The 22,525-nt window shown below is 42.6% G+C and overlaps 1 protein-coding gene across 9 annotated transcripts in view; it reads left to right on the top strand.

The window, feature by feature from the left end:
* ABI1 (abl interactor 1) overlaps positions 1-21,686 on the top strand; it is a 92,119-nt gene extending 70,433 nt beyond the window's left edge. For 2 of the 9 annotated variants that reach the window (XM_067291820.1, XM_067291814.1), the window contains 7 exons: positions 2,732-2,872; positions 4,996-5,096; positions 6,274-6,354; positions 8,049-8,225; positions 11,035-11,121; positions 19,576-19,761; positions 20,991-21,686. In XM_067291820.1, the coding sequence (XP_067147921.1) occupies positions 2,732-2,872; positions 4,996-5,096; positions 6,274-6,354; positions 8,049-8,225; positions 11,035-11,121; positions 19,576-19,761; positions 20,991-21,166 (949 nt within the window). In that variant the 3' untranslated portion in view covers positions 21,167-21,686. The remainder of the gene's footprint in view (positions 1-2,731; positions 2,873-4,995; positions 5,097-6,273; positions 6,355-8,048; positions 8,226-11,034; positions 11,122-19,575; positions 19,762-20,990) is intronic. The other 7 variants (XM_067291822.1, XM_067291815.1, XM_067291823.1 and 4 more) reach the window with 5 other exon arrangements.
* Positions 21,687-22,525: the final 839 nt, after the last annotated feature.

The raw sequence follows: 22,525 nt of genomic DNA, 5'->3' as shown, positions 1-22,525 counted from the left end.
CTTGGTTTTTCCTTTATGCTGTGGGGGACTGAGCGCTGGCATGGCTGTATTGGCTGCAGGTGTGTTGTTTGGGAGAGGCTGGGGAGCTGAGTAAACATGGAATAATGAGACAGAACAGGATGGGGATCAAGAGCAACAGAGAAAATCAGGAAAGTTTAGGAGCAGCAAACCCTTTTTGTAAAAGACTTAGCGATTCTCATCCAGGTTTGCTGCTTTGTTGCTTCAAGATGGCAGTGTTTATTGTGTATTCCAGAGAGGAATTACCCTAGGGGTTTCCTCAACATGTTTTGTGAAAATTCCCATTGCTCAAGGGCATGCAATCAGTATTCCAGTTGTGTCTCTTATCCCAGCTGAGAAAGAGTTGTTTATCAGCCCTGGGAGGCTGGGAAGTGCTTTCATGTCCTCTTGGATGTTTGCTAGTGAGACAGCAGCACTGATGTACTGGTGAGCTGCCTCTCCCTAATGCTCTCTCCTGAACGAACCAGAGCTGTTTGGTTGCCTTGGCTGATGCCTGATAAGGATTAATCAGCTGAACATCGTTTCCAGATGAGCTTGACGAGAGGCAGCAGTTGGTTGAGGGGGAGGAATAGTGTGGCTTCACAACAGAGATTTCTATCTGCCCTTCTTGTTCAGGAAGTAGAGCACTCATCTTGAGCAGCCGTGTTCTGCCAAAGCATGAAATATCACAGGCATGTCTGTTTTCCCTAATATATGCAGAAAAAATTGCTAGAAACTGCAAGGTTACTAATCTTCTGCCTTTGGTTCGGAAAATGGCGATAAGCGTATAAAATCGGAACATGCTTGGTGTGTAACATGGGCCTTGGAGTAGGTGCTGCCTGTTGCATGGCTTGTGCCTCTGAGGCAGGGCTGTGCGAGGGGGGTTCTGAGGATGGGGCCCTGTGCGAGGAGTGGTGGGAGCTGAGAAGGGTGAGGAGCTGCCAGGAGCAGGGCTCTCTTTGTCCCAGCTGGGGGAGGCTGAAAAGCTTTGGTGCTCGGGTTGGAAATACTACAGGAAAAGAGTGACTTGGCAGAGCTGAGCGGAGGGAAAAGCTGCGGTTGCACCTGCCGAAGGGGCCTGGACTGGGGAAAGGCCCTGGGCTCCCTTTACCTCTCCCTGGTGGCAGTGGGTGTCAGCACCACGCTGAAGGTGAGTTGGGGAGCTCTGGGCTGTGTCAGGGGAGAGCCGTGGTTCTCCTCTGTGTACGTCTGAGAGAAAAACAAAGGAAAGGGTTGGACTTGAGCAATGGAAGAGACGATTTTGGACTTCTCTGGTGCTTGGGAGTTTGGTCAGTTCTTCGAGGAAGTTGAGAAGGACAAAGGAGAAACTGAGGCATGGCTGAACTTGGTGTCGTAGGGGTTGGCTTTTGAGACAGCATGTTTAAATTGTGCCATAATAATAAATAGCACTATGGAGCTGAGTGGCTACATTTCCTATTGCCAGTGTATTCCAAGATAGAATACTTAACATTAAAACATTAGTTTACAAGGTTATTTCTGTTGGAAGCACATTTATAGTCTTCCATGATTATCATTTTATTTGGCAGTATTTAGAGCTCTATCTCTTACAATTGGAGTACAAAGTTTCTTTATTTTTCCCATGATGGATCTCTTTTGGCAGAACTATAGGTGGTGGCAGTCTGCATATTAAAATCATCTGGAGTTCTGTATATAGACAAACTAATTTACAAACACCATAGTGCATGCAAACAATTATTGTATTTCTGGTTTTCCCCTTAAGAAAGGCTTTAATAATAAAGTGCTGCCATTAAAATTTGATACTGTTGAGCTCCATGTTGTAAAAATTGGGTTGATCAGTTCCTTAGAATACTATGAAGCAATATAAGTTACCAACTGAGCTCTAACCAGTAACTGAACAAATGATTAAATGCCAGTGCTTTTTGATTTTTTTGCTAAGCTGGTCCATTGCCAAATTCCATGTCTTGCAGGAGATCTCCTAGTTACTAGTGAGACTGAAGAGCTCTGCAGTTCAGCACAATAAATGCACTGTTCTTAAAGCAGTACTGAGTCTGGTAAATAGATCTCAAAAGATCCGTGCTATACTTTGGACCCGATGCAGTCTGCTAGGTGACCTTGGGGAAGTTGGTGCGCTTCACTTTCTTGGTCTGTAAAATGGAGACAACAAAGCGTACCTATGAAGTGCTTTTAAGATCTGCTGAAGTGATATGAGTTTGCTTGATTACAGTGTAAAACAACACTAACTAGGAAAAGCACTGGTGATTGCAGATGTAATTTGTCCTGTGAATCTTTCAGCCATACTCCTGTCTTAAGGAGGTGTATATCTTTAGTGAAGAGTGCTTTTAGGACAGTTAAGCGTTTGGAGGGGAGGAGGAAAGGAGGGAATTGTTACAATAGAAAAACTGTTCACCTGCAGTGTACTGAAAGGTAACCCCAGTATATTATGCATGTGTAACTTGCGTATACTATGTAGTTCAGAGAATGTATTTTTGGTGGTAATTTTTTTAATCAGCATGTATACTGTAGGCCAAGTTGTATGGATCTTTCTATATAAAAGCACGTCAGAGAGTTGGATGGGGGATCTCCTGCCCCTTGCCTTAAGTGGAATTTGTTTAATATACTGTAATATGGGTCACTGGGCAGTGATCTTTGATGAAAACTTAAGAAAACAAATGGTTTCAGTACTTTATGCATTTATCCTTTTGATCTTCTGATCCTTTATCTTTCTGTCTTCAAATCCTTTTTCCCTGACCAGGCGAAATACTCCTTACAAAACCCTGGAGCCTGTCAAACCACCAACGGTCCCTAATGATTACATGACCAGTCCTGCCAGACTGGGCAGTCAGCACAGTCCAGGAAGGACGGCTTCCCTGAACCAGAGACCAAGAACACACAGGTAGCGTGAGTTGTTTCTCACTCTAACTCTTCCCTCTCTGGCATGCTGATGCTCACTAAAATCACGGAGAAGCTTTCAAGCTTTGTGCCTGTTTGGCTTTTTGTTAAAGAGCAAAAGGTGAGATATTTCGCCACTCCGCATTAACAAAATTTAATTGTATTGTTTGACTTTCCTAACATATAAGAACATACTTAAACTCTGTAGAAGCCACATTATATCTAACAACATACTTCCATATGCACAGACCTAATTTCCTGTGACTAATTTATTCTGTTCTATAGTATTTGTTTCCCAAGAATAGGTGAAACTTCAAAATTTATGCGGTTGCAAGGTGGAGTGGAAATGGGTCCTACAGGTTTAAAAGCTTTATTGTTAATTTTAGCCTAAAATATGCCTAGGCTTTATAGAATGTTTTTTTTGTTTGTTTTTAAGACCACTAATTGCAAGTGGAAATTTCTCTTGATTAAAAACACTGTGATTAAGGTAGTGTATGGAAAGATTTGATTGCTTTCTTTTGGCTAAAACTTAATGCTTTTGATCAGTACTAGCATGGTAGAAGTAGAAAGTAAAATTTATCCACTTATCCTTATGTGTGTTTAGGGGGAGCAGGTTTGGGGTGTGTGTGGCTTGTTCTTGCTTTCCCCCCCCCTTTTTTTTTAATGTAAATTACCTTTGGGGATGCAAGGCTTTCTCTGTGCTTCTTGAGCAAGTTCAGTTCCTTCAATTTGATTGTATCAGAGGCCTCAAACTGCAGGGAAAAAATGCAGATGAAAAACTTCAGTGCAGCTAAAAGTAAGATGATTTATTGTTCAAAGAGCTTCTCCCCCCAACCAGCAATCAAATGCTGCCAGTCAGTATTTGGGGTTTGAGAGAATATTTTGGATAAGGTGTTCACAAAATACTGTCAGAGTGAAATAACTTCTAAATCTCGGTGCAACGGAGACCTTGTTAAGTCTGTTTAGCTGGCTACTTTGAATGCTCCCTACTCTTGTCTCACAAGCTATTCTTTTATGTAGACTGCAGTGACAAATTCAGCTGCAACCATGGTGACAAGATCAAGGTCTTCAGCAGACAGAACACTAATTTTGAAGGAATTATCTTGGCATCCATTTCAGATCACTGATTTTCTTTTTGTAACAATGTTATTTTTTGAAGATATATTTGCCTTTGAGTCTTTGACAGCACTGATGTCTATCTGCCCAGAAATGGTAAATAAACTGTAACATCACTGAGTTCTCTTTAATTAGCATTGATAGGTGAAAGTGGTGTTTTTAGCTTCAGACATCTTGACTGTTTAGTTCCCTTTGTTATTAGTTTAGTCTGTGTAAGTTCAAGTCTTCTTTTAAGAGATAATTTTGGATGAGAATAAGGACAAATTCAATCTGAATCTTGATTCTTGTTCAGCTCCCTCAGTGAAAGGAGATGTAATGGCCTCCAAAGGCATTCACAGAAATGTTATCCAATGGTTTCTTCCTAAACTCTTCTACAAAAACCTGTATTGCCAGCCTCCAGTTTGGATATCTTAGACATATTGCAACCTGGCTGTACTATTTCTTTTCAGACTATCTTAGAAACAAACTTCTGTTGTACATAGAAAATTGAGGGCTTGTACAGAAAATTATTTCACCACCAGCTTGGTTTAGAGTGGCTGTTTGTAGTTAAAAAGTTTTCATTCTAAACTTCCATTCCAAGTAGAGGAAAGGTTCCTTCAGCCTATAGCATATATCATTTAAAGAAATTATTTATAGTTAGACATGAACCTTTCTCTCCCTAGGTTATTAGTTCCAATTGGTACAAGGTCCTAGAACTGCTCCTGCAGTTGTTACTCCATTGCCTAGAACTCAATGGTTACTTACTTTTTTATTTTTTAAAGCATTTCATTAGACATTTAATGCATAGGTAATGTTTTTCAGTTTAGCTAATTCCATTTATTAGGAGTATAATGCATCCTCACTTTGATTAGCTGCATGTGATTGTAGGTAGAGACAGAGGCATTTTGTTGTGGATTTTTCAACAGTCTGTAATTGAGTTAGGCTAGCAGAGCTCACATCAGAAACGGGACTGTTAGCAGGCCTTTGTGGGAGTCACTGTGCTAATGTGTGCACTGTGTTTTTCTTTTAAAGTGGTAGTAGTGGAGGAAGTGGCAGTCGAGAGAATAGTGGAAGCAGCAGTATTGGCATTCCCATTGCCGTGCCTACACCTTCACCGCCAACCATTGGACCAGGTATGTGGGAATCTTTCCCTGTTACCTTGCACTGTAATACCAGTTGCTTGTGTTTGCAGAGAGATTTTGACTGAATACAATGGGATAGAAACTGTACTGAAGCACAGTCCTATTTAGGAAATGGCTTAGGAGTGCTGAGGGGCATCTGAAGTTTTAATTCCTTAGCAGAAGTACTTGCAGAACAATTACTCATGGAACAGCAGATGGTTGAAACACCTTTGTCTGTTCTTGTTTTTACAAGATAATCAAGGGTGAGGGGAGGGGGCAGAAGGAGATGGTTGTATACTTTTAAAGCTCAAGTGCATTTTTTTAAAGACTTGTTGACAAGTAGGCATTTCTGGATGCCCTGAGAAGCAGCGGCAACTGTCCTGTATGTATTTGATGGAAAATGTCTTCTGAAAAAGCCTACTAACTTTACCATCTGCCGGTGATTACATGTTCTCTTTTAAATTAAATACAAATCTTCACCTCAAATAAAACACAAAGGTGATGAGAAGATCATCTAGAAATAAAAAAATGTCAGTTGTAGAATTCAGGTTTATCCACCAGTGTTGCTTATGCTATAATCAGAGAAATTGCTAAGCTGTGAGGGAGATCATTGAGAGAGGCAGGAGAAAATGTGTGTGTATAGCATGGCAGTAAAAAAAAAGATGCAGGTTCTCTCAACATCAAAAGTATATTCCCTTCTCTTTAAGAATGATGAATGGTGGGAATGTGTAAAATCCTTCATTATTTTAAGCCGGTAGGATTATTTTCTTGATAACAAGCCAACACAATCACCATCTTTCATAAGCACATGAAGCTGATTTCCACAAGAAAATAGTGGAGTTTTGGTGTAGTGTAATTTTGCTGTTGCACCTCTTAAGTCCCTGTTCCTCAGTTTACAAGTCTTCACTTTCTTACACACATGTAGGCTTTCCTTTCTCTTTCCCAGGTGTTTCTGATTCTGCAATGGTACAAATAGGCATGAAATCTTACTTTCATCTGGCATCCCATTAAAATCTATGGAAATAAAGATCTGCAGGTACAGAACCCTGTGTAGGGTCAGGGCCTGAGTTTGTATCAGTTGACTGAAGTTGAATTTTTCTTTTATTTGGGAAGCCTCTCAAGTGGCAGTGCTTTCTTATTTGTGTTTTAAAAATTATGCCCTAATCAGGAATATAAACTATTTTATTAGCACACATATCTGTTCCTTTTCCTCCTGGAGCACCGCCAGCACCACCACTGCCACCACCTCTCCCGATGGGCAGTCTGATAGGTGAGACTTGTGTCAACGCTGAAGTGATTGCAGTCATGCTGCATAATCAATAATCAGTTCTTCCTAATGGACTTAGTGAAGCTGTTTGTCATCTGTAGTGGGGTCTACATGATTTTAGTGTAAAGATCAATACTGGGTTGTTGCTGGTTGTGGGTGTTTTTATTTATTTATTTATTTGTTTTAACAAATCTAATCTCCACTAATTTCTTGTGGACAAAGCCTCTGAAGGTAAATGCATAAGGTACAGGAAAAAGGCTGCCAGCTGCTTCGGATCTCGGTTCCCATTGATGCTAACATCCAATTAGTCTGATCTGTAAGAACTCAAAATTAGCTTGAATACAGGTATTCTGCTGTATCACTCCTGCAGTTGAAGCTAAGCCACTGCAGTTGCACTCTGGCTTAAAGTGGTAGTTGATGTGAAGGGTGGTATATGTATTCTATCCTGGGAGAATAATGTGACTGAAAAGCAGAAGTGTCTGTCACAGTTGCTTTGGAATGATTCTGTAGTGCTGCAGGCGGATGCCAAACAGGAAGACTTGAGGATACAAAAATGACAATTCTTGAAGAATTACTTCAGGTTTTACATACAGCTGTTAGGAAGGGATTTAAGAGTAGCAAGTTTAAAAACAGACAGATTAAAAAAAAACAAACAGAAAGCACCCTTTCCAATCATGGACTGCTGACAAAATTCATTGCTCATGCTATGAAACTAGCTTTGGAGGCTTTGACCCACGTAACCCTTTGCACTTTCTCTTACTGAAGTGAAAGTGACTTCGGATAGCATTTCAAGACTGTAAACTTCTGGTCACACACTATTTGTATGTGTATACATATATATATTTATATATTTGTATATATGTGTGTGTATACATGTGTGTGTATAGATATATATCTAGATATGTATCTAGATATATCAGAGAACATTCTATTGCAAAACAATTCTTGCATTTAAAAATTGCGAAGTTGTGCAATTGATCTATGTCACCTCAATGTGTGAGATTCTTTAGTTTACAAGGTGTTTTTTATTTCCGTCAGAGATTAATGCAAAAAGAGAACTTAAGTTGTTTTATTAACCTTGAATTTTGTACAGCAAGTATGTGGAGGGTAAAATGGAGGTTGGTCTTGAAGGATAAGTGATGTCTTTCTGTCTGCCTGCATCGGTGATTCTGTTTTGTTAGTGCAAATTTCACAAATATAAAAGCACAACTAGCAAATATAGTAGATGTGGCAAGTGTCTGAAGCTCACGTTGTTTGTTTTATTATTTTGTTAGAGTATCTTTTTGTATCAGATTGGAAAGAAGTTCTGGTTCACAATGGAAAACACTTGCTTTGAACAGAATATGGAATTTGTTGTGTGCTCTTCAATAAAGGGTATTGCATGTCGAATAATTGAGATATGCTTATTGGAAGCTGATTCAATTTTCCAGTCCAATCCAGTCTGTCAAAATAATTTCCAGCATTTCTCAAATGCCCTTTATATGAATGTTGTTTTGTGTCCTGTGTGTTTTTTCTTGTTATTGATTATAACAGGGATGTTTGTGTTCCATTGATCTCCTGTTACTGGCCTCAAATTACTGGAGATCTATAATCAAGTATTTCCCATGTTCTGGGACTTTTTTCTATTTTCTGCATTCTATCTCATGTAATACTCTGCTTAAGTCTTCTCCTTGGTTCCTCTGGCTAATGCTTTTCAGCTGCTCCGGGTTCAGCTCCTGGTTCCCAGTATGGCACAATGACCAGGCAAATCTCACGGCACAACTCTACCACTTCTTCAACATCTTCTGGTGGATACAGACGGAATCCTTCTGTGACTGCCCCATTTTCTGCTCAACCTCATGTTAATGGCGGGCCTCTTTATTCTCAAAATTCAAGTAAGCTTCTGAGCTCTGAAATCTCAAACTGTTTTGAGCAAAATGATTGTAAAAGCATGCATGGCATTTTAATTAATTTATGAAGAGTATCAATCAGATTATTGCCTTTCCTAAAACAGAAGGAGAAACAAACAAAAAGATGCCTCTATTTAAGTTGTACAGTGATTGCACTGTATGCAATTATACTGTTTTCCCCTCAAAGTTGTTTGCTGTTACTCGTGATAGGAAATTATGATTGCCTATCTAATTATAGGTACATTATACTTAGCATTTCAGGTGTGTTGGAGAACATAATCTAAAGACTTTTTTTTTGCAGGAGACCTAATATGGTTGTAACACATTCCCTCCACTACTGGCCTAGTGGCCAGAGAAGGCTGTCAGAGGACAGTACTCATATAACAAACCTTTCCCATCACACAGCTCATCCCTGTCTCTGTCTCTTTCTGAATTCTTTTCCTGAGTTCAGGTTTCTCCTTTGTTCTTCATTTTATGTGTGACTGATAAGGAAGGGACAGAAGAGCTCAGTTTCTTTTTAGCAGACTCCTCCTCTGTGCTCCCACACTAGTAGTATAGCTGGAGATGAGTATAGCTGAGGGATGCAGTGGGCGACTGAGCTAGTTTTAGTCAGCAGCTTCCTACCTACCCAACAAGACAAAGAAGAGGTTCACTGCAGAAAGAGCTGAAAAATGGGATCTACTTGAGTGTTGGTGGAAAGCAGTGTTGAGATCAGGAAATTTCTTCCTATGTTCTTTCCATAAATTTTATGACCAGATACACATAAAGTACTAATAGTACTCTGATGGGTTTTGGTGGTGTTCTTCAGTGTGTCAACTCTTAAGCTTCTGAGAGTGATATTTCTTTAAAAAGAAATGTTGCTGTTTGAGCTGAAGATCGCTTTGGACCAGTGTTTGTTGTTGTGTACTTACTTTTAAGGAAAAAATGCATGTAAAACATTTGAGACACTGAAGTGTTTTCTCAGTAGTCTAGAAATATTACTTCTGTCAAAAAAACCCCACTTACATGCAGGAACAACACCTATCTATTTTTTCCAACACTGATTTTCCTCCCACTTTCTCACCTATACTGGCCCTTCATTTTCCTCCACGTTCCTGTTCCACAGAATTAATCCATCACAAGAAGAGAACCCCTTCCTGTTCAAGCAGTTGTGTGCTGCTGAGTAAACAGGGCCTGACTTCTAGAAATAGTTCAGTTGCCTTGAATGCTGTGCATGTGACTGTTTCTGAACATCTACGTTTTTTTCAAAGCAATTTTTTGCTCAAATGCAGGTGCTATTCCTTAATCTAGCCTCTCTGGTGTTTTCAAAATACTGATTGTTGAGATGTTTTTAAACAGTATTTTGATGGGTTTTTCTACTTTAAACTATTTTCTTCTGTTTCTGTAACTGGTTTTTTTTATTGTCTCCACATTAAATCCAGGTTCCATGTTACCTTAAGATTTTACTTTTCATGCTAACAAATATTCTGTTTTTTCTTAGATGTTTACTTCAGTTTTGTGAGAAACTTGTTTATTCGCCCTCTTTTATTGATTGTTTCCCCCATAATGTTGATGTAATTATTGGTTTTGTAATGAACTAAATGTTACATTTTATTCATCAAACATTAATCTTATGGCTTTTTTAAAAAATTGTTGCTTACTTAGAAGTATAGAACCTCTTTCAAATTTGATTCCAACTGAATTACACTGCTGAATTCCCACCTTCACAGGAATTTCTCTATTTCAGTACAAGAGAAATTGTCCTGAGAAGGGGAATGGTATATCAAAGGAGTTGATGTCTTAATGTACTTCTCCATGGGGAGATACCCTGCCAGAACTGAGGCTTTGATGGCATGCCCTGCTACCGCCAGGTCTCTTCCCTACCTGTAGAGGGAAGACTTGAGCATCTCAGCTGTGAAGCCAGCACCTGTGAGCACGAGTGCCATGTGTTTGCATCTCCCTGCACACTGATAGGTATATACTGTTGAGGAGACAAGCTCGTGAGTGCTTCTCGAGGAGCTCTGTGTGCGAGTGTAGCCACTTGTAGCCTTGGAAGCCTTTGCCAGCCTCCTTAGTTTGCCCAGTGCCTCTAACCACAGAAGACTTAGTAATTTAAAGTAAAACTCCATTCTGCTCTAAACCCATCCATTCTCCTACCAACAAGCAGCAAGGTCCCTTCTCTATACAAAGCAAGAACACAGTAAGGCAGCCCCCCCCCCCCCCCAGCAGACCAAAATCGTGACGGGTCCTCTCTGTATGAACGTAACGTATGGCTGTTGGAGTCACAGCGTTGTTTCCTTTGGAAAGCAGCTGTGTCAGCGCTGCTCTCCTGCACGTGGCAGAGCTCCCTGCCCTTGGGTAGCCGGAGGGCTCCAGAATCCTCTGAAGCATTACATCTGCTCCTAGTAGCACATATTTTAAAGATAACTACTGGAATCTGAGTAATCCTTATTTGGCAGGAAAATTTAAGAGCTTCGTTTTGTGTGCTTCCCAAGTGCTATCACAGTGCAAATAATTAACTGAGCGTGTCCCTTCACACACGCACCCGATGAACGTCCAGCCGCACAGCATGGACTCAGCCTTTTATTCAGATGAACATATGGGCTTGTTCTGCTTTCTGATCCTCGATTGGCTAAGCACGAATTCAGCTTTGTTGGAAACAAGCTTGAAGAAGGTTCTTGTGTGTGTGTGTGTGTTGTTGTTCTTTACATATTTTGTTTTGTGGTCCTCATTACTGACGGCTGCTTTTGTTTGTTCCCTTTTTTTTTCCTTTGTCCGTTTGGCTTCCCTGATACGGTGTGTGTGTTGCTACCAGTTTCTATTGCTCCACCCCCTCCCCCTATGCCTCAGTTGACTCCACAGATTCCTCTCACAGGCTTCGTGGCCAGGGTGCAGGAAAACAGTAAGTTTGGACAAGCTGAGCTGTTAAAGGGTAGAGCCTACTTTCTTCTAGCATGCATGGCTGGCAAGTCAGACTCTATTTCGTTTCCTTTTCCGGAAGCTAATACCATCTTGCATTCTAGTGCCAATATGCTATTGGAGCTGAAGGGCACACTCTTCAATATATTATAACACATGCATGATTATTACTGACCCATTTAAGTTCTGAACTCCAAATTTATTATAGAAATACAGTGTGAAGTATGTGGCATCTGCTTGGTGTGGATATAAAAATGTATGTTAATTAAAATATTAATTTCATGTTGAATCATCCTTCCTGAGGCTTTTTTACCAGGGATAATTGATGAGTTTTTACTAGAAAGGCTTCTGTAGATTGTCAAAATATGTGCTGTATATCCATTGACTCTAATACTGTAGTAGCTTTTAGGAAGCTGTACAATCAAGCAGTTGAAAACGTGCAGTTCTATCATCTAATGCCATTACAAAGGAGCTTGTCAGAAACTTCTCTCCTCAGCCTTTCGCTACCTATTTCTTTCCTGTGTTCTCTAGCCAGCTTTCCCTACTGAGCTCCTTCTAGCACAGGTGCCAAGTAGTGCTCCTGATGTGGGGACACCTTTGCTGTAGCGGAGTACCTTGTAGTTCTTCAAGCAACAGAATGATTGCAATGTAGATGTGATCTGAAATAAGTATAAAACATTCTTAAAGTGCTTGGGAAACATAGCGAAGTGTGCTTGAATTTCAGTGGCTACTACTATGCACTCATGCTCCAACATATGTTTATGGGCTCTCAGTTCTGACTATTGCTACTATTCAGCTTCCAGTAGACCCCTTAAGTGGCCATGTTCTGAGCATGCTTCTAGAGAGATAAGGCATCTTTCTGCATCTCATTCTAAAAAAATGATATTTCGGTATTATGGTAGGTAAATGGTAAGAACCCAGAATAGTATGCCAGAAAATTGTGTTGAAAAGCCTTTTCAAAATTCAAAGTGTAGAGGTAGACACACACCTACTAGAAATGAAGGTTACAGAATGTCTTCACTTGCAGATAACCTTGAGAAAATTGACACTTGTTTCTGAATTGTTCCAAGTATTGTCCTCCCGGAGATCAGACAGCGCTTGGGAGAGCGGAGATGAAAAGGACAGACTTACTTGTGTGTGTGTAATGATAAAATTAAAGCTGACTTATGAATGAGACTCTGGCAGAAATAGCTAAAGCTTGATATCCAGTCTAGGAAATTTTATTTTTATTTTCTTTCTTTTAATAGTCCCTTGGGTTTGAAAGTTACATAATGAGTATGGCTTTGAGCTGCTGCTGCCTCATTTTCAAAGCAGGAGTGCATGTAGCTGTCTATGCATACACTCAACAAGATTGGCTTTAGAGGCCATTGCTGGGTTTTGGCATAGTGTGCTAGACCTTCATGGACGCGCGAAGGTACCTTCGTTTCTGTTCCCTATGGTGTACGCTTCCTCAAGTATGGTCGTGACACGCCGCACAGCGCGTTCCCCAGCGGCTGTTGGAGTTGCTGTGTCAGAGGCTTGGACCCAGACCGACCCTCTGACAGTAGATGCGGCTCTACAGGTCTCAGGCTGCAGGGAGTGCTTGGGGCCTCTCCGGGAGGCCTGGGCTGGCAGTCAGCTCTCCTGCAGGAGGTGTGCTGCTGTTGATGAGTTGTTTTGTCAGGTGAGGGAGCTACGGGAGGAGGTCAGTAGGCTGCGCAGCATCCGAGAAGCAGAGCAAGAGATAGACAGGGTATTCTCGGAGACTGTGCAGCTTCAGGAGTCCCAACCCCCTGCAGCAGTGGAGTTGCCAGAGGGCTCTGTGCCGTGTAAAACGGTACATCATAACATCGTAGAAGAAGACTGGAAACTGGTCACTGCTCGTGGGAGGAGAAAGGCTCCTGCTCCTCCTGAAGACCTGAAGCTGAAGAACAGGTTTAGTGCCCTCCAGGATGAGGAGGAGATGGGCATGGCTGCCAGGGAAGTACCTGGGACAACAGACCCTGTGCCCTGCCGGAACGCCCGGAAAAAGTGGCGGGTGATTGTTGTGGGGGACTCCCTGCTACAGGGGATGGAGGCATCTATCTGTCGACCTGACCTCTTGTCTAGAGAGGTTTGTGGCCTGCCGGGGGCTCGTGTGAGAGATGTCATGCAAAGACTGCCTAGGCTCGTCCATTCTTCGGACTATTACCCACTGCTGCTCTTCCATGTGGGCACCAATGACACCAAGGGCAAACTGGAGACCATCAAGCAGGATTTCAGAGCTCTGGGGATGGTGGTCAAGGGTCTGGGAGCCCAGGTCATCTTCTCCTCAATCCTGCCAGTGAGGGGGATGGATGAGAGGAGGAGGAGACGGACTTTCCAGGTTAATGACTGGCTGCGCCGCTGGTGTTGGCAACAGGGTTTTGGTTTCTACGACCATGGGACCCTGTTTGAAGATCAACAACTGATGGCAAGAGATGGGATCCACCTCACGAGGTGGGGCACGCGGGTCTTTGCCAACAGGTTGGCCAACCTGGTAAGGAGGGCTTTAAACTAGGAAAGATGGGGGAAGGGGAGAGTTATAGTGACAGGGTAGTTGGCAAAAGACTGCTCAAGTCAGGATGCCTCCACCAGGTGAATGCAGCCAGGGAAGTGCGCATGGGATGTGGCTATGGAGGACCCTCTTTTACCCCTCCTGGGAAACCTGCATGCTTGATCAGCTCTCTGAAATGCCTGTACACCAATGCACGCAGCATGGGGAACAAACAGGAAGAACGAGAAATCTGTGTGCGGCCGCGGGGCCATAAGCTCATTGCAATTGCAGAGACACGGTGGGCTAGCTCACATGACTGAAATGCTCTCATGGATGGCTACGTGCTTTTTAGGAAAGACAGACCAGGAAAGCGAGGTGGGGGAGTTGCTCTTTATGTGAGAGAGCAACTGGGATGTATTGAGCTGTGCCTAGGGGTGGATGAAGAGCGAGTCGAGAGCTTATGGGTAAGGATCAAAGGGCAGGCTAGCATGGGTGACACTGTTGTGGGTGTTTACTACAGGCCACCTGATCAGGAAGAGGAAGTCGATGAGGCCTTCTACAGACAGCTGGAAGTAGCCTCACGATGCCAGGCCCTGGTTCTCATGGGGGACTTCAACCACCCCGATATCTGCTGGAAAGACAACACAGCTAGGCACAAACAGTCTTGGAGGTTCCTGCAGAGCATTGGTGACAACTTCTTGACACAGGTGGTAGAGGAGCCAACAAGGAGAGGTGTGCTGCTGGACCTCGTACTAACAAACCAAGAAGGACTGGTGGAAGATGTGAAGGTCGGGGGCAGCCTTGGCTGCAGTGACCATGAGATGGTGGAGTTCAGGATGCTGCGAGGAGGAGGCAGGGCACTAAGTAGGACTGCAACCCTGGAGTTTAGGAGAGCAAACTTTGTCCTCTTCAGGGACCTACTTGGAGTAATCCCATGGGTGAGGGCCCTAGAAGGAAGGGGTGTTCAAGAGAGCTGGTTAATATTCAAACATCACTTCCTCCAGGCTCAAGAGCGGTGCATCCCTATGAGTAAGAAGTCAAGCAAAGCGGGCAGGAGACCTGCATGCACAAGCAAGGAGCTCCTGGCAAAACTCAAGCAGAAGAAGGAAGTCTACAGGATGTGGAAAGGGGGACAGGCCACTTGGGAGGAATATAGGAACATTGTCAGAGTATGCAGGGATGTGACAAGGAAGGCTAAGGCCCGTTTGGAATTAAATCTGGCGAGAGATGTCAAGGACAGCAAGAAGGGCTTCTTCAAATCCATCAGTAGCAAGAGGAAGACTAGGGAAAATGTGGGGCCTTTGCTGAATGGGGTGGGTGCCCTGGTGACGAAGGATACAGAGAAGGCAGAGTTACTGAATGCCTTCTTTGCTTCAGTCTTTACTGCTGAGGCCAGCCCTCAGGAATCCCAGACCCTGGAGGCAAGAGAGAAAGTCTGGAGAGAGGAAGACTTTCCCTTGGTGGAGGAGGAGTGGGTTAGAGATCATTTAAGCAAACTTGACACCCACAAATCCATGGGCCCTGATGGGATGCACCCACGAGTGCTGAGGGAGCTGGCGGACATTATTGCTAAGCCGCTCTCCATCATCTTTGAAAGGTCATGGAGAACAGGAGAGGTGCCTGAGGACTGGAAGAAAGCCAATGTCACCCAAGTCTTCAAAAAGGGCAAGAAGGAGGACCCAGGGAACTGCAGGCCAGTCAGCCTCACCTGCATCCCTGGAAAGGTGATGGAGCAGCTCATCCTGGGGGCCATCTCCAAGCATGTGGAGGAAAAGAAGGTGATCAGGAGTAGTCAGCACGGCTTCACCAAGGGGAAATCATGCCTAACCAATCTGATAGCCTTCTATGATGGAATGACTGGCTGGGTAGATGAGGGGAGAGCAGTGGATGTTGTCTACCTAGACTTCAGCAAGGCTTTCGACACTGTCTCCCATAGCATCCTCATAGACAAGCTCAGGAAGTGTGGGTTAGATGAGTGGACAGTGAGGTGGATTGAGAACTGGCTGAATGGCAGAGCTCAGAGAGTTGTGATCAGTGGCACAGAGTCTAGTTGGAGGCCTGTAGCTAGCGGTGTCCCCCAGGAGTCAGTACTGGGTCCAGTCTTGTTCAACTTCTTCATCAATGACCTGGATGAAGGGACAGAGTGCACCCTCAGCAAGTTTGCTGACGATACAAAACTGGGAGGAGTGGCTGATACACCAGAGGGCTGTGCTGCCATTCAGAGAGACCTGGACAGGCTGGAGAGGTGGGCAGAGAGGAACCTCATGAAGTTCAACAAAGGCAAGTGCAGGGTCCTGCACCTGGGGAGGCATAGCCCCATGCACCAGTACAGGTTGGGGGTTGACCTGCTGGAAAGCAGCTCTGCTGAGAAGGACCTGGGAGTGCTGGTGGACACCAAGTTAAGCATGAGGCAGCAATGTGCCCTTGTGGCCAAGAAGGCCAATGGTATCCTGGGGTGCATCAGGAAGAGTGTTGCCAGCAGGTCGAGGGAGGTGATTCTCCCCCTCTACTCAGCCCTGGTGAGGCCACATCTGGAGTACTGCGTCCAGTTCTGGGCTCCCCAGTACAAGAGGGATGTGGCACTACTGGAGCGAGTCCAGCGAAGGGCTACAAAGATGATTAGGGGACTGGAGCATCTCTCTTATGAGGAAAGGCTGAGAGAGCTTGGCCTGTTTAGCTTGGAGAAGAGAAGGCTGAGAGGAGATCTTATCAACGTGTACAAGTATCTGAAGGGAGGGTGTCGAGAGGATGGGACCAGACTCTTTTCAGTGGTGCCGAGCGACAGGACGCAAGGCAACGGGCACAAACTGAAACACAGACAATTCCATCTGAACCTGAGGAAAAACTTTTTCACTGTGAGGGTGACAGAGCACTGGAAGAGGTTGCCCCGAGAGGTTGTGGAGTCTCCTTCTCTGGAGATATTCAAAACGCGCCTGGATGCAATCCTGTGCACTGTGCTCTAGGTGACCCTGCTTGAGCAGGGGGGTTGGACTAGATGATCTCCAGAGGTCCCTTCCAACCTTAGCGATTCTGTGATTCTGTGATTCATCTGCCTTATCTTCTAAAAAAAGCCTACAGGCAAGTGGGGTTAGGGAGACGTGGGTAGGCTTGTCTTTTATGGCAAAATATGTTTCTTTCCTTATTACAAAGATCTGTGCATTTGGGAATCAACATCCTCTGCTGTGGACTTCTTTCAGAGCACTGTGGCAGAGGGCCTAAACTGTGCAAGTCCAGATTTTTCCTGCGCCCTGTGCCCTAACTGTGGGTGTCTCCTTCAGAGAGGTTTTCAATCAGTGTGTCTACTGCCCAGAAACAACTGATTGTATGTAAATTGCTGTAGTATTACACCCAGTCCTTTAAAAAGGAATCTGCTATGTCCATTTAAAGAATGGTGGTATGAGCACATGCAAGAGAAGATGTCTGAACTTCCGAATTTGGAGCGATATAAATGCTAAAAAAAGGGAAATGGTCGCTTTACCCTTTCTCATTTAGTGTGGCTTTCTGTATGCTTTTTTTTCTAGGAAAGGTAATGATTTTCTAAAGTTTGCGTGTTTTAAGTTCAGAACAAGGAAATGCCTAGGTTAAAATCCCAGAAGTGGGGATACTTCCTGTGGGTGGCACTTGTCTAATTTTGTGTTCCATCTTCTCCTCTTGTTTAAATGTGAAGTTGGATTTGTTTTAAACGTTTCTCATAAAACATGCAGCTTTTGCACTGCATCTCAGTTAGGGTATGTGTTGGTGCTTTCACACTTGCATTTCCTACCCTCTCTTGTTTTGTTTTGTTTTTTTTTTTCAAATAAGCAACTTCATTGTTGAATAAGTACAGCCTTTTGCATTTATTAAGGTAAGGATTTCTCAGTATCTCAAAGGATTGTTGTTTTAATATGATTTTTTACTGAATGTAGATGAAAATTAAGGGGAGAAATACATTTTGTGAAAGATCTGCCAAAAATATTGCAGAAAACCAGTCCATTCGTAAATAGCTTTATTTATGTGTCATGTGTCTGTGGTGGATTAATGACTCCTGCCCATGAGTGCTATTCAGTAATACGGGCAAAGCGTAGTGTTCAGCTGGCCAAAGGCTTGAATTGTTAGTCTGTCTCCAAGTGGCATCAATGAGCTTCTGTATAGGGGAGGCATCAGTAATGCAGCGGTAGCCAGTCCTACTGATGCAGAGTTGTAGGGGATATAGCTCAGCTAGTCATGAGGAAGAGGAGCTTGGGGTCTTAGGTGGAAAACAGCATTAGCTGCTTGAGGTGAAAGAGTGGGCTGAGCAAGGCATGTAGCTGAGTGCCAGGGCTAAGGGGCAGCCTCTGCCTCCGCAGCTCCTGACACGGCTGCGCTATGGGAGCTGGGTTCACCCTCCGTGAGGAGCATGTGGCTGAAGGGTCTAAGGTTAGTTACTGCTGGAGTAGTGGCCAGGCAGAAGTCATGAAAAGTATTAAAGCAAACAGAAACTCTGCTCCTAATTTCCAATGCCACTCTAACCAGCAGTAGCTAAAACTTCACTCAGTGCTGTGTTGTTCTTTCCTTGCTCTTCAGCTTAGCTTTCTTCTCAAAATTAGAGCACTGTTTGCCAATAAATGCAAGTCCCTGTAGCTGAGCAGTAACACCCCAGAGCAGCTCTCCTCAGCTAAGGACAGCGTTTCAGGGAGCAGGTGCTGATGTTGGTTCAGAAAGTGGCATTTCTGTGGCTGTCAGTGCTGAAACAATGACCCCGTAACTTGGATAGAAGCTGAAAATGAGACCTACCCTGCATGGGCTGGGGAACCGTTGTGTGTTTTGGAACAAATTTCCAGCTGATTGTTCCTTCTAATCAAATTCTTTCTAGACACGGTTTTCAACCTTTGTATGTTTTTAATTTGCAGACTCCCCAATTTTTCCTTTGTCATTAAATCTGTATCCCTATATAGCAAAGTTGAGTGTAGTGACAGTAGCTACCTTTCAGTAACTTCTGGCTTCGTAGGCCTAGGTCCATGTGTGGTGGCTTGGAAACCACGTATCTGAGGAATAGGATGAGTGGCTTGATGTCTTGCATCTGAGTTTTCCCTCTCTACTTTGCTACCAGCTGCTCTGAATGTTACTGAAAACTAATTTGATAAATTTATTTGAGGAGTGATTTGCACCATAATGCCTTTCTCTTCTCCCCTTTCCCAAAGCAACTTGTAATTGTGCTGAATGGAGAATCTCAAGGCAGGGATTTGACTTTTTGGATTATATACTTAATTCCTTGGGCATTTTTTTTCCCCCAAGAGCAGCAGCTGCCTGTTATAGTTTGTCATTCATTAACTGAATCCTGGATGTGTGCATACACACAAGCTCTTCTGCAAGATAAGGACCTGTACAAAGCTTTTCTTCTGCAGATGGATTATTTTGCTTCCTCTTACCTGGTTAAATCTCAAGCAGCTGTCTCTCCCCCTGCTTTTTTTTTTTTTTATCTACACCAGATCTTTTTTCCCCCCTTTAAAGCTAGCTCTCAGAAGAAATCCAATGAAGCAGTGTTCAGAAATAAATTAAAGTGATTGTATAAACAACAGATTTGTTTAAAAATCCTCACACGGCTGGTGCCGTCCCGAGGCCTGTTGCTGCCTGGCTCAGAGGGTGCCGCTCGGAATCCTCCCCTAGCTACTGCTGCAGCTAGCCCCAGCGCATGGCCGGGCGAGCAGGAAGCTTTGCTCTCTACTCGCCTTCAGCTTATGCCCTGCAGCATGTGCTTTGACTCTTGTAGCATTTATACTTAGACTTGACCACTAATAACAAATGTAGCTGTATGTTGTAGTTGTTAATACAAAGTCTCTGTTTCTAATCAGTGCATGGTATTATAGTGCATGTTACGTGTGGCGTTCTCCCCCCTCCTTTTTATCTACAGTGTACAGCCTCAGGTTTGTTTGTCTCTGCGTACTGTTTTTGATTAAAAAAAAAAAAATCTCCAAACGTTTCTAGTTGCTGATAGTCCGACTCCTCCCCCACCACCACCTCCCGATGAGATGCCGATGTTTGATGACTCTCCTCCTCCGCCACCCCCACCCCCTGTGGATTACGAGGATGAGGAGGCTGCTGTTGTGCAGTACAGCGATCCCTATGCAGATGGAGATCCTGCTTGGGCACCTAAAAACTATATAGAGAAAGGTAGGAGAGCATTGCAACTCTGCATTACCACAGTGTCGGAGGATTAATGGGTAGCTGGAGAGGATGAAGGATTTAGCGTGATGAAAACAATCGTCCCTGCTAAGTCAAAACTAACCATTCTCTTCTTAGTTTGTAAGTGATTGCACTTAATGTGATAAACTATAATCCTTTGGAAGGATCTTGAAATATCTCCAAGCACTCTAGACTGAAAGGATTAAAAAAATCTATCATTATGAGAAGCAGATGTAAATTGGACTGCTGAGTTGCTGGACTTTATCTATGGCTACTTCAGGATTGCTGGGCAATCATCTAGAAATAGTTTTGCAAAAAGGCCAGAAAGTCTGAGTTCTGCTTATCCCATCAAATTAGATAGCTAGAGTGGATCATTAGCCTTTCAACTGTAAATTGTAGTGAGGCTTCACTGGAGACTTACCGGTGATTCTTGATCAGCTGACTATAACTATGCTGAGTTATGAATTCATATAGTAAATGCCTCTTCCCATGAATTGTTGAGATGCTGATTTCCTACTTAGAGTTGCCTGTGTTAGGAAAATGCCTGGTTTGTCAACAACAGTATTGCAAGTTTTCTCCTGATCTGGCTGGTACGGTAGTAGACAGAACTGTATGAAATGTGTTAGTGACCAATTATCTGTCTTTGCAACAGCAGTAGAAACTACTATGTTTCATCTTTACTGATAGCTGGACTGTCTGCAGGACAAACTCATGAGATAAAAATAACTGATATACTGTGTCATTATTTGCTAGACATTAAGACATCTTATTTCTGAGAAGAGATATGGTAATTTCTTGGAATCTATAAAACTGATCAATTGCATAATGTTAACTTTTTCTGAAGGATAAGGCTGTGATGTTCAAAGTTTGTGTATTCATAGTGGTAGCTTTTAATTCCAGTATTATTGGTGGCTATATATATATAGTTTTTAAATGTCCCTATGCACTATTTTACCATATCCCAGTCAGCTGTACCTCTCCAAGCCAAAAATTTTTAACTGAGCCTTCAGTGCAGTCACCACCTACTTCTTACTGGTAGCCATTAATATAAGAAAAGTGAAATTTCACTTTCCTGACATGGAAAACCATGTATATTCAGTATGGAAAATCCCAGGATAGCTAACTAGTCGTTAAAAAAAAAAAAAAAAAAAAAAAAAAACCCCTTCAAGAAATTTTAACACTGGTCTATGCTAAACTTGTCCCTATTCAATCCACAGTTGTTGCTATATATGACTATACAAAGGACAAAGATGATGAGCTGTCGTTTATGGAGGGTGCAATCATTTATGTGATAAAGAAGAATGATGACGGCTGGTATGAAGGAGTTTGCAATCGCGTAACTGGCTTGTTTCCTGGGAATTATGTTGAATCAATCATGCACTATGCCGATTAAAATCCTTTGCTTTTCAAGTTGGGTCTTGTATTCAGTCATACCATGATTATTTACAAGGGGTAACTAAAAGCTAACAGAGTTGTCTTAATATACTTTCAAAAAAAAAATGTGCCCATTTCTTCAGGCCATACTGTTTTAATGGTATGATTGAATGTCCATCTCTCTAAGTCTCTGGAGACAGTATGTCTTACCTGATGGCAATTTGTAAAACAAGCAATTGTTTATTACTGGTTATACTTATTTACATATGCATTGTTATTTTTATGACCAGCCTAAATATTCTGGGGAAGTAGGATATAATATTTAATGAACCATGATTCAGATTGTGCCATTACATTTTTCAGTACAGCATGGTAACTAACACTACGTTAGACTAACATATTAAAATCTGGATGAGAAGTTTAATGTTAGTGCTGGTCATATTACTTTTTGTTTAGACTCTTTGCTCATTCTTGAACTATATTTGTTTAAAGCATGCATACAAACTTATGTATTGAAATATACTTTTTTAAAAATCCAAGATGCTTCCAATTTGTTGTAATCTTTACCTGGAGTATTCTCACTAAAGTCTATTACAATGAGTTGTTTGGGTCTAAGGTGTCCATGTGAATCAAAAAATGGGTGGTCTTATGTATGTGTAATTTGTACCCAAGTTTTTTTAATGAGTAAATTTACATTATGACTTTTTCCATTCATAAATATATAAGTGAACCAAAGGTCTTGTCCATTACTTTGTTGGTTTGCTTGGCAAATAAGTTTGGAATGCTAACGTAGCAAAATCATGTTTGTGTTATCCCAGGCAATGTACTAAAAAGCAGATGTTTGTAACATGACTCTATCACTGACAGAGGGCAAATAAATTAGATATGAAACCTGAATTACCCACTTACACAAACTCTAAAAGTTCTTTTCTTCCAAAATTAATTTTAGCAAGGGTTCTTGATTGAATCTGGTTATCTGGATACAGTAAGTTGGACACTGTCTATAACTGACATTGCTCAATGGAAACTGTATCTGGACCTGGTAATGTGCCAAGTCCAGTACAGAGAGAACAGGCTGTCCTTAAAATACGACTGAGGGGAGACAAACCCAATAGGATATAGTGTGGTTTGGGGGGAGGGGGATTGTTTGTTTGTTTGTAATGGAGCCATGCACTTTGCCTTTTGAGTTAAGGTACCACAGGCAGTTGGTTGGAGATGATGTACTTCTCTGTTTTGCAAACTGTGCCTTAAACAACCTGAAAAAGAAAGTAGTAGTACTGGGTAACTACTGTAATAGCGATGACCTTTGGACTTCAGAGTACTTTTCTAATAGGGTATCAAATATACTCTATAAATGTGTGATGGAAGCTTGACTGGC

The sequence above is a fragment of the Apteryx mantelli genome, chromosome 2, assembly GCF_036417845.1.
Source record: "Apteryx mantelli isolate bAptMan1 chromosome 2, bAptMan1.hap1, whole genome shotgun sequence".
Taxonomy (NCBI): domain Eukaryota; kingdom Metazoa; phylum Chordata; class Aves; order Apterygiformes; family Apterygidae; genus Apteryx; species Apteryx mantelli.
Note: the sequence above shows the minus strand (reverse complement) of the source record. Positions and strands in the feature narration are given on the sequence as shown.